The sequence below is a fragment of the Perca fluviatilis genome, chromosome 21 (assembly GCF_010015445.1).
Source record: "Perca fluviatilis chromosome 21, GENO_Pfluv_1.0, whole genome shotgun sequence".
Taxonomy (NCBI): Eukaryota; Metazoa; Chordata; class Actinopteri; order Perciformes; family Percidae; genus Perca; species Perca fluviatilis.
The window spans coordinates 23,443,710-23,455,597 of NC_053132.1; the positions used below are offsets into that span (position 1 = coordinate 23,443,710).

At 40.3% G+C, this 11,888-nt stretch overlaps 1 protein-coding gene across 1 annotated transcript; it reads right to left on the reverse strand.

Moving 5' to 3' along the window:
• Positions 1-4,456: 4,456 nt before the first annotated feature.
• LOC120550941 (5'(3')-deoxyribonucleotidase, mitochondrial-like) lies at positions 4,457-11,243 on the reverse strand. Its single transcript, XM_039787941.1, has 5 exons — positions 10,362-11,243; positions 8,014-8,114; positions 6,103-6,163; positions 5,800-5,914; positions 4,457-5,333 (listed from the first exon to the last, which is right to left on the reverse strand). The coding sequence occupies exons 1-5, from the start codon at positions 10,635-10,637 to the stop codon at positions 5,194-5,196; spliced, it is 693 nt and encodes a 230-aa protein (XP_039643875.1). The 5' UTR covers positions 10,638-11,243; the 3' UTR covers positions 4,457-5,193.
• Positions 11,244-11,888: the final 645 nt, after the last annotated feature.

The following is an 11,888-nucleotide window of genomic DNA, read 5'->3' on the forward strand; positions in this document are numbered from 1 at the left end:
TAAAGCACATTAGCAGCAACTGGCACATTTGGAACTGGACCTGCCAAAAATAGCCAAAGTGGATTCAAATGTACTTACAGTATGTCTTAAATGACCGTGAATAACAATGCAATTTTTTTCTCTCTCAAATGTTAGTTACATACACCTCAGACAGAATATGTTCTTCAGACAAAATGCAGTTTTTGTGGCTTATGTGACTCAGCGACACAAAATGTGGATATTGTGTATGTATTATTTTCAGTCAAAATCTTTTCTATTTTTATATATATATATATATATATACAGTACAAATGGCATGCTAAAATAAATACATATAGCTTCTATTTTGTTGTGGAGGTATTCCGTTTCATTAACCCAAAAACCTGGTTTAAATCGGATGCAATGTGTTCATGTGAACGAGCAACAAAGAGAAAATATAAGGCCTCCTGCACGCTGGCTGCGTGGCGTGAGCGTGTCAGGCGCGGCTCGAGCCACGCCGAAAACGCATGCGTGCTAGAAATAGGACAGACGCCTATTTTTCACGCGACACATGAGCGTGTTCCAGGCAAAATAGAATAGGAAAAGATGTTTATATGTCGTTTAGACACAAATACATATTAATAAATGACATGTTGATGTTTCAAAGTCTCTAGGTTTTGACATAAATGCAGATATAAATGTAATTAAAAAATATGTGTCAACACAGAACGAAATATTCTGCAGCCTATTTTGCCGTCAATACTGCCGACGTTGTCTTTGCTTTCCATCTATTATTTCATTTAATCAATGGGAAACATACATGTGTACAGACAGCGCCGCGTCAGACACGTTTCTGGTGTGCAAAGACATAGAAAACGCCACGCAGCCGCCCACGCAACTGACACGCAACAGGAACGCCACGCAGCCAGTGTGCAGGAGGCCTAAGAATAGGTATAAGTGAATTTGTGACACAGATCTAATATGATCTGGCGTAGATCATGAGCACTACTTATACAAATGTGGTGAATAGCTTGTCTTAAAACAGATGCTACTGTATTGGCTTTTGGTTAATTGAGGACAACTTTCTTGTTTAGTGTATTAACAATAGACACCAAAAAAAAAATGCCCTGAAAAAGAGCTTGATCCAGAAATTCATAAAATATGGTGTGTTCAAAACAAAGTTCAAAGTTTACAGACGTGTGTGTGTAAGTAGAGCACGTAAAAACACGATTAATCATCCCTCTGTTTTGAGTTGAAGTTCATTCTGACATCAAGAAATTAAGTCTTACATTCATTTAATAAAAATAAAAAAATAAAGATTCTTACCTAACCCCCAATAAAAACTATTATATTTGAATTTTTCAGTGACTGTTATTTTAATCTATTTCCAACACTGGTGGATGGTTTTGGCAACGTATCATGTATGTGTGCAGTTCTATGTTTTCCCTATCGGTGTATCAGTTAAGATGCATAGATTCATTGTGAAAAAGATGAAATATGTAAAAATCAAAAACAAAACACAAAAAAAGAGTTAAGCACCATGTCTGCTCTTGAGCGACCTTAAGAGATAGCTTTGTGTGTGTGCGTGTATATCGGCTTTTACATTGACAGTGGTACTCGGTGATCCAAAGTCACGTTGCAGTACTCCCTCAAAAAGTACATCTTAACCCTCCTGTTGTCCTCGGGGGTCAAACTTGACCCGTTTTTCAAAGTTTCTACACAAAAAAAAATATTGGTTTCTTTTAACCAAATTGCCCCCAAAAAAACAACACGGTTGGTTCAATGCAACATTCTTCGCAGCATCATTGAATTCAGATTGTTATATTTTACAGCATTTGGAAGAAGAAAAAATAAAAACGGTTTAAATGGTTTAAAGTGCTCATATTATGCTCATTTTCAGGTTCATAATTGTATTTTGAGGTTGTACCAGAATAGGTTTACATGGTTTCATTTTCAAAAAAACACCATATTTTTTGTTGTACTGCACATTGCTGCAGCTCCTCTGTTCACCCTGTGTGTTGAGCTGTCTGTTTTAGCCACAGAGTGAGGCATCACCCATCTTTGTTGGGTGGAACACATGCTCAGTAGCTAGGTAAGGATCACATCATCTAGCGGTTTGTTTCTCCAACTTCGGTCAGTACAGGGCAGGATTAGCCGGGAGACTTCTTCTAAACGAGGGCGCACTTCCAACTTTGCGTGGAATAGCTGCAGAACAGGGACATGGAAGTAGTTCTCTTGTAGATTATGGTGAACTAGTGTGTGTTGAAGCAGTGTTTTGCCATTCAGAACGAGCTAGCATGTTAGTGCTAGCATGCTACGGTTAGCCACCTCGTTTCAGGCTAGTGACGTAGAAAGCCGTGCAGATTTTGACCAGCTCACCTGGAGACTGAAGGCAGGACACATTCAGAAACTCACTCAAAACAGCATGGGTGGGTTTATGGGGTTTTAAATAGAAAAAAAAAAAAAAAAAAAAAAAAAAAAAAAAAAAAAAAAAATTTTTTTTAATAAAAAAAAAAAAAAAAAAAAAAAAATAAAAAAAAAAAAAAAAAAAAAAAAAAAAAAAAGAGCTAATATAAAAAAAAAAAAAAAAAAAAAAAAAAATCTTTTTTCCCAAAAAGCTAAAACACATCTCTTCCGACTACGCCTCGGATAAACATAAAAAAGCTGCACTTTCATATGGCTCGCTGTAGCTTTGCTTATATAAAGCTAATGTACTTGCACTTACTACTTGTTGTCTGGAGTTTGCACCTTCAGGGTTGAAAGCACTTAATTGGAAGTCGCTTTGGATAAAAGCATCAGCTAAATGACATGTAATGTAATGTAAAAAAAAAAGTCTTCCTCGGATTTTAACTTAATTGTCAAAATATTTCATAATTTCTGCTTTTTAACTCAAAAATTAGGTATAACATCCTATAAATGAGGTTTATTGACCATGGATTTTGAAAAACAATAATTGTAAAACTGTAATAAGTTGGTTTAAGGGGTGTACATACTGGCGGTAGCTGGGGGGAAAAGTGTAGAAAACGTTGAATAAAGCAAGAAAAGAATATTAAAGGTGCTGTAGGTAGGATTGTGAAGATCCAGGACTTAGCCAAAAAATTTGAACATCGACAACTTCTCAGTCCCTCCCCCCTTTTTGCTAGAGGCCAAACGGTCTCCTAAGCCCCTCCCCCCACAAGGGAGAATGAATGCGTGTGCATGAGCAGTGATTGACACACAGCTAGACACACCCCCCTCCCCCCGGCCTGAAAAGGGAGCAGTGGATTTTTGCAAATCTCACTACAGGCTGTAGGTGGAGCCAGAGGAGGCGGATTTTTTTTAAATGACCTGCTTCATGTAGTTCTACTGGAACATAGGGTCAGTTTCAGCAAATATGTTTTAAAGAAACATAAAAAAAAAAAAAAAAAGAAGAGTTTTCAGTTTTCACCCGAGAGGACAACACAAGGGTTAAAGGATGACCTGACATCACAGTTACGGTGCCTGTAGGTCCAGGCCCCTTTCTTACAGCATGCTTACGTATTGCACCTTCTCGCCAGTGCCTGCGACTCATGGAGACTTTATTCTTGTAAATGTCAGTGTGTAGTGGTGTGTTGTCCACTAACTCATCAACACATTACTGTCAACTAGTGAGATGCCTTTTGTTAAGAACACCATTTAAAAACCTTGGAAATAATTTTTCGAGTGGTGAACAATGGCCTGTCTGTCTGTATTCTTCTTTTTTTTAAACAATTTTTAAATTAAGAGAAGGTAATTATAATTTAAGACGGTTTTCTATCTTTGAAACTGGTAAAGTGAGGACTAATGTAAAATATAGATGCGTTTTAGTTTTGGGGGTTCCGTTATGGAATGGACTTAAAGATGAGTTGAAAATGTGTCCGTCTCTATTGAGTTTGAAAACAATCTTTAAAATCGAAATAAATTAACGGTTAAGAAGTAAGTTGAATAAAATGTAAACTGATTGTAAATTTTATTTTTTTTTATTCTAGGATTGTACTTAAAGCTCCATTGTGTAAGAATTTCTCCCATCTAGCGGTGAAATTGTATATGACAACCAAACTGAATATTACTTTCTAGCCCTTCCTCCTACGGTGGTCAAACCCAAAATGATCTCTTAGTAGCTCCATCGTTTACACGCAGCTGTTCTAGCCACTCCAATATTAACTTTGGTCTTGTTGCTTTGCCTGTTGCGTTGTCGTTTTAATTCTCTTTTTCGCTTCCCTGGCAAGTAATCTCCCCCTGGCATTCGTCACAGTGCCACTGAGTGTAAGAGGGCGAAATGCGTTGGTATGTCCCTCTTTGGCTACTGTATTTTAAAGATGGAGGCACTACATGGCTGCCGATCATTCGAGCAACTCGCCCGTCTGTATTCTGAATGATTCTGAATGTCAGATTCTACGCTTACTAGAATACTTTGATTAGCTGGTGGAAGTAATTACACATTTGTGAAAGAACAAAGTTTTTTTTTTTGCTAAGAATCAACTCAAACAATTACACAATGCAGGTTTAAGTATTTGGTTTCATTTAGTTGTGTTGAATTTCTGGGTGATTCTACAGGGATTATGGGATAGGATAGGCAAAAATACGCCTTGGCTTTCAGCCTATTCCTTTTTTTCGGTTAGATACAGTGGCAAATTGTGGTAAATAATTGTTTCATCAATGTTAACCGAAATAAAATGATTCATCATCATCATCAAGACCATAGGTAAACAGCCCCAGTGTCTCCCAAATAAAATTCTGATTTGAATGAGGAAGAGAAGAAAAAAAAAAAAATCCTAACGATACGTCTCCCAAAAACATTGCATGCAGACACAGAGCAGCTCACAACAAGTTCAATGTTAGACTCCCCGTGTATCCATTTGAAATTCAACGTCCTGCTGTCACAGTTTCTTCAGTGAAATAGGTGGAAAGGTGGTTCCCATCGCACTCGGTCTCAGAGTGCCCCCATGTGGTTGAACACGTGAATGTCCATACCCAGCAGAGTGAATACAATTTTTTTTCTTTTTTAAGTCAAACCTGTATAATATTGTGTGAATGTGGCTGATCGTTCCCACCCTTTTAAAATTTGACCCTCCTTCCTTTCAGAAATGAATTCTGCTGGTGCCTCTGCAAGACAGCGGTCCCTCCGAGCCACGACACCCACCAGCGTGGTGATGACGCCCCCCCCCCACACCACCACCAACTCGTCCACTAACCAGGAAGCCAGGGCCGCCGGGGGTCGTGGGTGAAGGAGTTCCCTCACTGCCTTTTGCTGTCCAGGATGGCCCTCCAATCGTCCGACCAGGACAGGAGTCGTCTCTGCGGGGGACTGAGGGGGAGGTGCTTGTTGTGGCAGGCGGTGAACAGGATGTGCTCCCACGTCGGCTTGGGCTCCACGCCTGGTCAGGGAGACACGACAGGTACAAACATTACTTAAATGAAAAGCACTATAATACATGTCACTGTGTAGACCAGCCCCGCAGATCCACTACTGTGGCAGCTGTCTTATACGCACTAAGATAGATAAGATAAGACAGACTTTTTTTTTTTAAATCACACAGCAGCTTTTTTTTTTAAATAACACAAATGCACATTAAGTAGACATAGGAGAAACAAATATACATAAAGTATAAGAAATAGAAAACATAGAATTTTTTATAATAATAATAATAATAATAATAATAATAATAAAAATAATAATTACAGATGCACCGATTACAACTTTCTAGGCCGATTCCGATTTCCGTTGGTAGAGATGACATGCCAGAGGGGGGGAGCTTAACAAATGATCACTCATTGCGCGCGCACGCACACACACACACACACACACACACACACGCGCGCGCACACACACACACACCTTACCTAGAATGTCCGGCTTGTCGTCTATCAGGAGGTCTCCGGTGATTACTGTCTTGTCCCTGGTCAGGATTACCCGCTCCAGAAAGTCATGGCCAAAATGCTTCTCTACCCAGGCATACTGGACACCCCACACACACCACACACACACACACACACACACACACACACACACACACACACACACACACACACACACACACACACACACACAAAATGAGATCTACTGTAATTAGAAAAAGGAAACCCAGAAGTGGTCTCCAAAGGGAACAGAGTGGTTATTATATTGTTAATTGGCAGAGGGCTTACCTTCTCATACGGGCAGTGGTTGTAATGTTGTATGGGGCTGGTGCAGATAAAGACATCTGTGCTGCAGAAAGAAAAAGGGAAACAACAGGACCAGGGTGGAAAAATTAAAAAAACAAAACAAACATTTTCATATTCCGGCTGCTTATACCTGACAGACACACTGGTTATTTATAACTGGGAGCAATAGCTAATTTGGAGACAGGCAGTGGACCTTCCCTGGTAGGAAAACAAAGAGGTGGAGAATGCTATGGGAAATGGCAATCGCAGCCCCTTCCGTGTTGACTAAGACTACACTCTCATGAATCAAAGAAGTCACGGAATACGGACGCTTTCACCAAAGCACGTAGAGAGCGCCAAAAGCGGAAACAGCAACACAACGCGGCACTACACCTCTCCATCAGTGACTTGATAATCAGAATCTCACACTGCAACCCAAGCATCGGTGATAATTACCAGTCCATGAATTCCAAATCGGTGCATCCCAAGTAAAGAAGTGCCTCATCATGTGCATCGATAAAACAAATATATCATTCAGAAACAATAGTTAAAAAGGAGAACTCCGGGCAATTTTTACGTAAATCTTGATCGGTATAAAGTATGTGAGTACTGTCGATAGCAAAAAAAAAAAAGAAACAGAATCGGTGGTAGCAACACGGAGCTTTTGTGTCTGTTAAGACGCACAAAGGCACTCTTTGGCTGTGTCTCAAACCGCACACTTCTGTCAGTATACTGCCGCTTACTGCCGTAGTGCCCACTTTGGATGGTTAGCGTCGTCCCAAACGGAACACTTATGTTAAAACACTTACCGGAAATGACGAGCGGTCGCCCCTCGCCGCCTCTGAAAATCGGACGAAAATCTTTTAAACTGACCTTTTGTTGATCTGAAATGAAGACAGATTCAGCAACTGCACGGCCTATTGCTCGCTTAAAATTCTTTCAGAAACACGTTTCTGTGAACTATTTTCGTAAAATACGAGATCGTATTCTGAACGAGCCGCCATTATGCTCTGTTGTGAAATCCCGGGAGAAGGCAGACCCATGTGACGCGTTCGTCCAATCAGCTGCCGGTCGACGTCCCTGGTCCCTCCCCTTTCCGCTGCGTAGTCCAGATGGCTCCCATTTAGTGCGCGTAGCGTCTATCGTTCCACACTGAACTTTTTGACGGTTTTTAGGGGTACTTTCAGTGCACTGACTTTTTGCGTTATCTCCACTATAGATACTTAAAACTAAGTGTTTGAAGTGTGCAAGTAGGCGGTTTGAGACACAGCCTTTATCTTATGCCCCCATAACTGCCGTTTTAGCAAAGTGGGAGCTCTGGGCATTAGCTGCAGCAGCTCCGTGTTGCTACCACCAATTCGGCTCGTTTTTTGTTTTTTTTTTGCTATCGACAGTACTCACATAGGTATAGCGATCAAGATTAACGTAAAAATTGCCCGGAGTTCTCCTTTAATACTTTATTCATGGATGCACGTTCGTACGGTTGGCTATCACATGACTGTTGGACCGGAGTGCTGCTGCTGTGTTCCATTTGTGATCTTAGAGCGCCATCGAGTGGCCAATAGCTATAACTACACCAACGTATTGATCATCGAGCCTAACAAACGTTTGCAATATTTATTTCTGGTGGGAACCGTCTTGACTCAAACAGTGTTTCGGTCTAGTGCTCTTACCAATATCGCTCTTTTTTTTTTCTCCACACCCTTTACTTTTGAGTTTTGTGCAGTTTAAAGCACAAAATCAACTCCTCGTGATCATCTCAGACATTCTGGTTGGTTTTCCGCGTAGTGCGCGCATATTTCAGCATTATGGCGCTCGGAATAAAACCTGTCCATATCAACATTTTACTATTAGATCAGCAGCATCACAATCAGCTTATAGATTAGATGAGTGAACTGCATCTTCAAGACCTACTTATCCATCTTGGCCATCTCCTTGACCGCCTCCACTCCTCCTGGCAGCGGCTCCAGTTCTATAAAGAAGTCTTTGGACTCCCAGATACTGATGGCTTTGTTCTGGAGTAATAAAAAAAAAAAACACACACACACACACACACACACACACAGCTTTATGTCAGTGTACATTGATAAAGTGTTCACGTGTCTGAAGGCGGAATCTTCGAAGGTCGACTTTTTATTAAGGAAAGCTGATATTTAAATGAGACGGTACTGTACAGCGTTCTTGAATGTTTCAATTACGACAAGGCAGGAACTGAGAAAAACACATTTGTGGTCTAAGTTCTTATTTTGTGCTCATGTTCAACATGGACCTCGTACCCTTGGCCTAGTTTCGCTTTTGAGACATGTTTTATTTGCGTGATATAACACAAATTAGGACAGACGTACTAGTGTAAACTAGGGCTGGGGCGATATGGAGAAAATCAAATCTCACAATATTTTTGACCAAATACCTCGATATCGATACCGCAATGATATTGTAGTGTTGACTATTGGTGCTTTCACAAAATGTTTACACAATGAGATTTTTTGATCAATAACCATCAGTAATGTGGATATAATGACTAAGTGGGAAAAGGCAAATAATAGAACAGTTACAACAGTCTGGTAAGTTCAGAAAATGACATCACTTTACTGTAATGCAGCCTTTAAAACCAGGAAAAGATGGGCGTCCAGATAGCTCAGTTGGTAGAGCGGGTGCCCATATATAGAGGTTTACTCCTCGACGCAGCGGGCCCGGGTTTGACTCCGACCTGCAGCCCTTTGCTGCATGTCATTCCCCTCCTCTCTCTCTTTCCCCTTCATGTCTTCAGCTGTCCTGTCAATAAAGGCCTAAAATGCCCAAAAATAATCTTAAAAAAAAAAAAAAAACAGGAAAAGACAAACACTTATGTCATATTACGATATCCAAAATCTAAGATGATATCTAGTCTCATATCACGATATCGATATAATATCGATATTTTGCCCAGCTCTAGCGTAAAATATACTTTCTTAAAATGAAAGCCTGAAATAGTCTGTTGTGGATGTATTGGTTTAGTAATCTACCTCATCGCTACCTCCAAAGTCTTTGAGAAAATACATATTTTCAACAGAAGAAACTATGAATATGAATGTGACATTCGCACACTGAAGTCACAAAACAGATATGCATTTGGCTCACTGGACTCAAACCAATACAGATAACTATGTAAAAGTGTAATGGTTCAGTATGGCAGTAGTTTATTTATTGTATGGGATGTATACGAATGTGTTCAAGACTCCTTATGCATTGCCATACAAAACCGTTTTTACTGGCATTTTTTGTAATATGTTAAGTCCGTATGTGTTATGTTGTGAATGTGAAAATGAACTGCTACCTCCTCTGTCAGCTCTAGCCACTGTGAAGAAATAAGCGGAGAAATCAAGCCAATTACAAAAGCTGGTCAGTCTGACGTGGTGTTGCCTGAGCTCATTACTATTCATTAGCTCGCCCAGTTGGGCTGGGTAAAGGATTCTGACAGCCAGGCTCTTAGCCAATCAGATTCAAACAGCTTAGCTTGTTGAATATTAATGAGAACTGGCAGAAATCGAGCTGAGTCTTCCTGTAGGCTTTCTATACCACGCTAGAATGGCTTGAAACAAGGTAGCCAAGGCATTTTTTCCACAAAAAAATGTTACAGAGTCCATGGTAGAACTTCAGACATTACCACAAAAGTCATGAAATACATGTGGCAGGGCACCTTTAAGATACTGGCTACTTTTAGAGGCTATCTGTCCGCTCAGATATTGAATGAAATTCATAAACAAAAATATCAAATTGTAGTTCAACTGGTCAGCACTGTCCAATTGATTAGCCTACATGGGACATTGGAGGAGATGCACTGCATGTTGGGTAATACCAAGATTCAACCGCAAACTCTACAAGTGAGAGTGAGAACTTGGACACCTGTCATTCTGACACACCACTGATACAGTCTGTAAATAAATACAATGAAATTATGTTTAAAATGTCACTTTTTTTAACTGGGGACCCCGGGGGAACCAGCTCAAGGCCTCAAGGCTCTGTGTCGGACTGCAAATGTGAATTCCTAGAACATTAACAACAGGCTTCAAAATTAACTTTTTTGTCTACCAGCCAAATGGCTAGTAAATGTTCAAATATTTCCAGCCACTCAATAGATTACCATTTGGTTTTTTGGCTGGTGAGTGATGCAAATCTACCAGCCACTTGCATATTTCACCAGCATTTGGCTGGTAAACGGTGCTAATTTTGAACCCTGATTATTAACATAGCACATGTATGCATGTCACTCAGTCACTTACACACAGGTCACTCCTCAGCTGCCCGTACTGCGTTGACACCCAAAACCCTCTCCTGTCGTCCAGGATGATGTGGGGATCTTCCGGGTATCGGGCCCGGTACTTCTTTAAGAAACCCCCCTCGAAGTCGGCCAAGACCCCGTCCATGTCAACCAGAACCCGCAGTCTCTTACCCGAAGGAGAGGAGGACGACATATCTACGCAAATCCTCTTAAACGGATCACGGAGCAAAGTTTTCCCTCTTCCGAGTAGGCGTGTAGAACTGGACAGTAATAGCATTGTTGACTGTTGACCCGGCTGCTAGCTACTGCAGTAACGTTCCCGACAGCTGTCACTACCGTTAACCCTGTCCAAACGACGATGGAAACAGCCGATAAGTTTTCTAAACGCTGTGGCAGTTAAACCTCGTCGTTTTCGTTACTTAGCATTTTTGTGTTATTTGCCTTTTCGTTAAGTTTTTGTTTCACTGCCAGTGTAACTTTATCATTATGGCCATGTCTCTCTCCTAGGCAACTGCATTTGAGCTAGCTAACGCTCGGTAGCTATAGCTAGCTAACTTTAGCTGGCAGGCTAGCCGCACAGCAACGGGCAGGTCAAATGTGACATGCCTTTGGCCACAGTGTAATGTGAGCTGTTAGCATCGTTTGTCTGTGTGTATTAACTGCTCGGGCGGCTATCCATAGCCTTTTCTCAAAGCCACAGCATCTGAAACATGTGGCTGCTGGTGCTACCTGAGCAGAAACGAGTTACTGATATTGAGGCACCATGGAGAGAAAAGCTCGGCAGTGAGAACAAACTGTACAAAAAGTCCTGCTTGCAGCAAAGATATTTTAGATGAGTGCGATGGCTCACTCCTCCGTTATTTTGTGTGACAGCCATGTATAGGCAATTTACAGTTATACAATTTTGCAAATTTGTAAGAAAGAAAACATTTTACCACCCCCACTATTATAATAATAATAATAATAATAATAATTATTATTATTATTATAGGTATGCTACCTCTGCCTAAATGTGACAGTAGGCTAATATCTAATTCTGAGCAGATAAAGCAATATTTCTGCCTTTCTAAAAAGAAAAGTGATTGATTGGACTGCTGGATTGACTCGAGATGCAACAATTGTTTGCTCTGCAGTCTACAGTGACGCTTTCGGGGATCCATCAGCTGTACATAAAATGCATGACATTTGAAATTTTGCCAAAGTAAATGCTTACTTTTCTATATTTGAGTTGTGGTATTTTTTATTTTTTATTTATTTCCTTTGCTTATCTTCAATAATTGTAAACACATTTTAGACATGTTCCACCAGTCAAAAATCACCGTAGACTTCAGAACACTACAAAAGACATAATGGTAGTACAGCAATAAAACAAAATAAAATATCAGTATTAAGTATGCAGTAAGTTTTACCAAAGATTACCAAATTAAAATCAAGTTTATGAAGGTGATGAACCTAATAGGCTTCCATATGGAAAGAGTAAGTGAATAAATAGCAAGTCTTAAGCCACAAATGAATAAGTGTGCCGTTA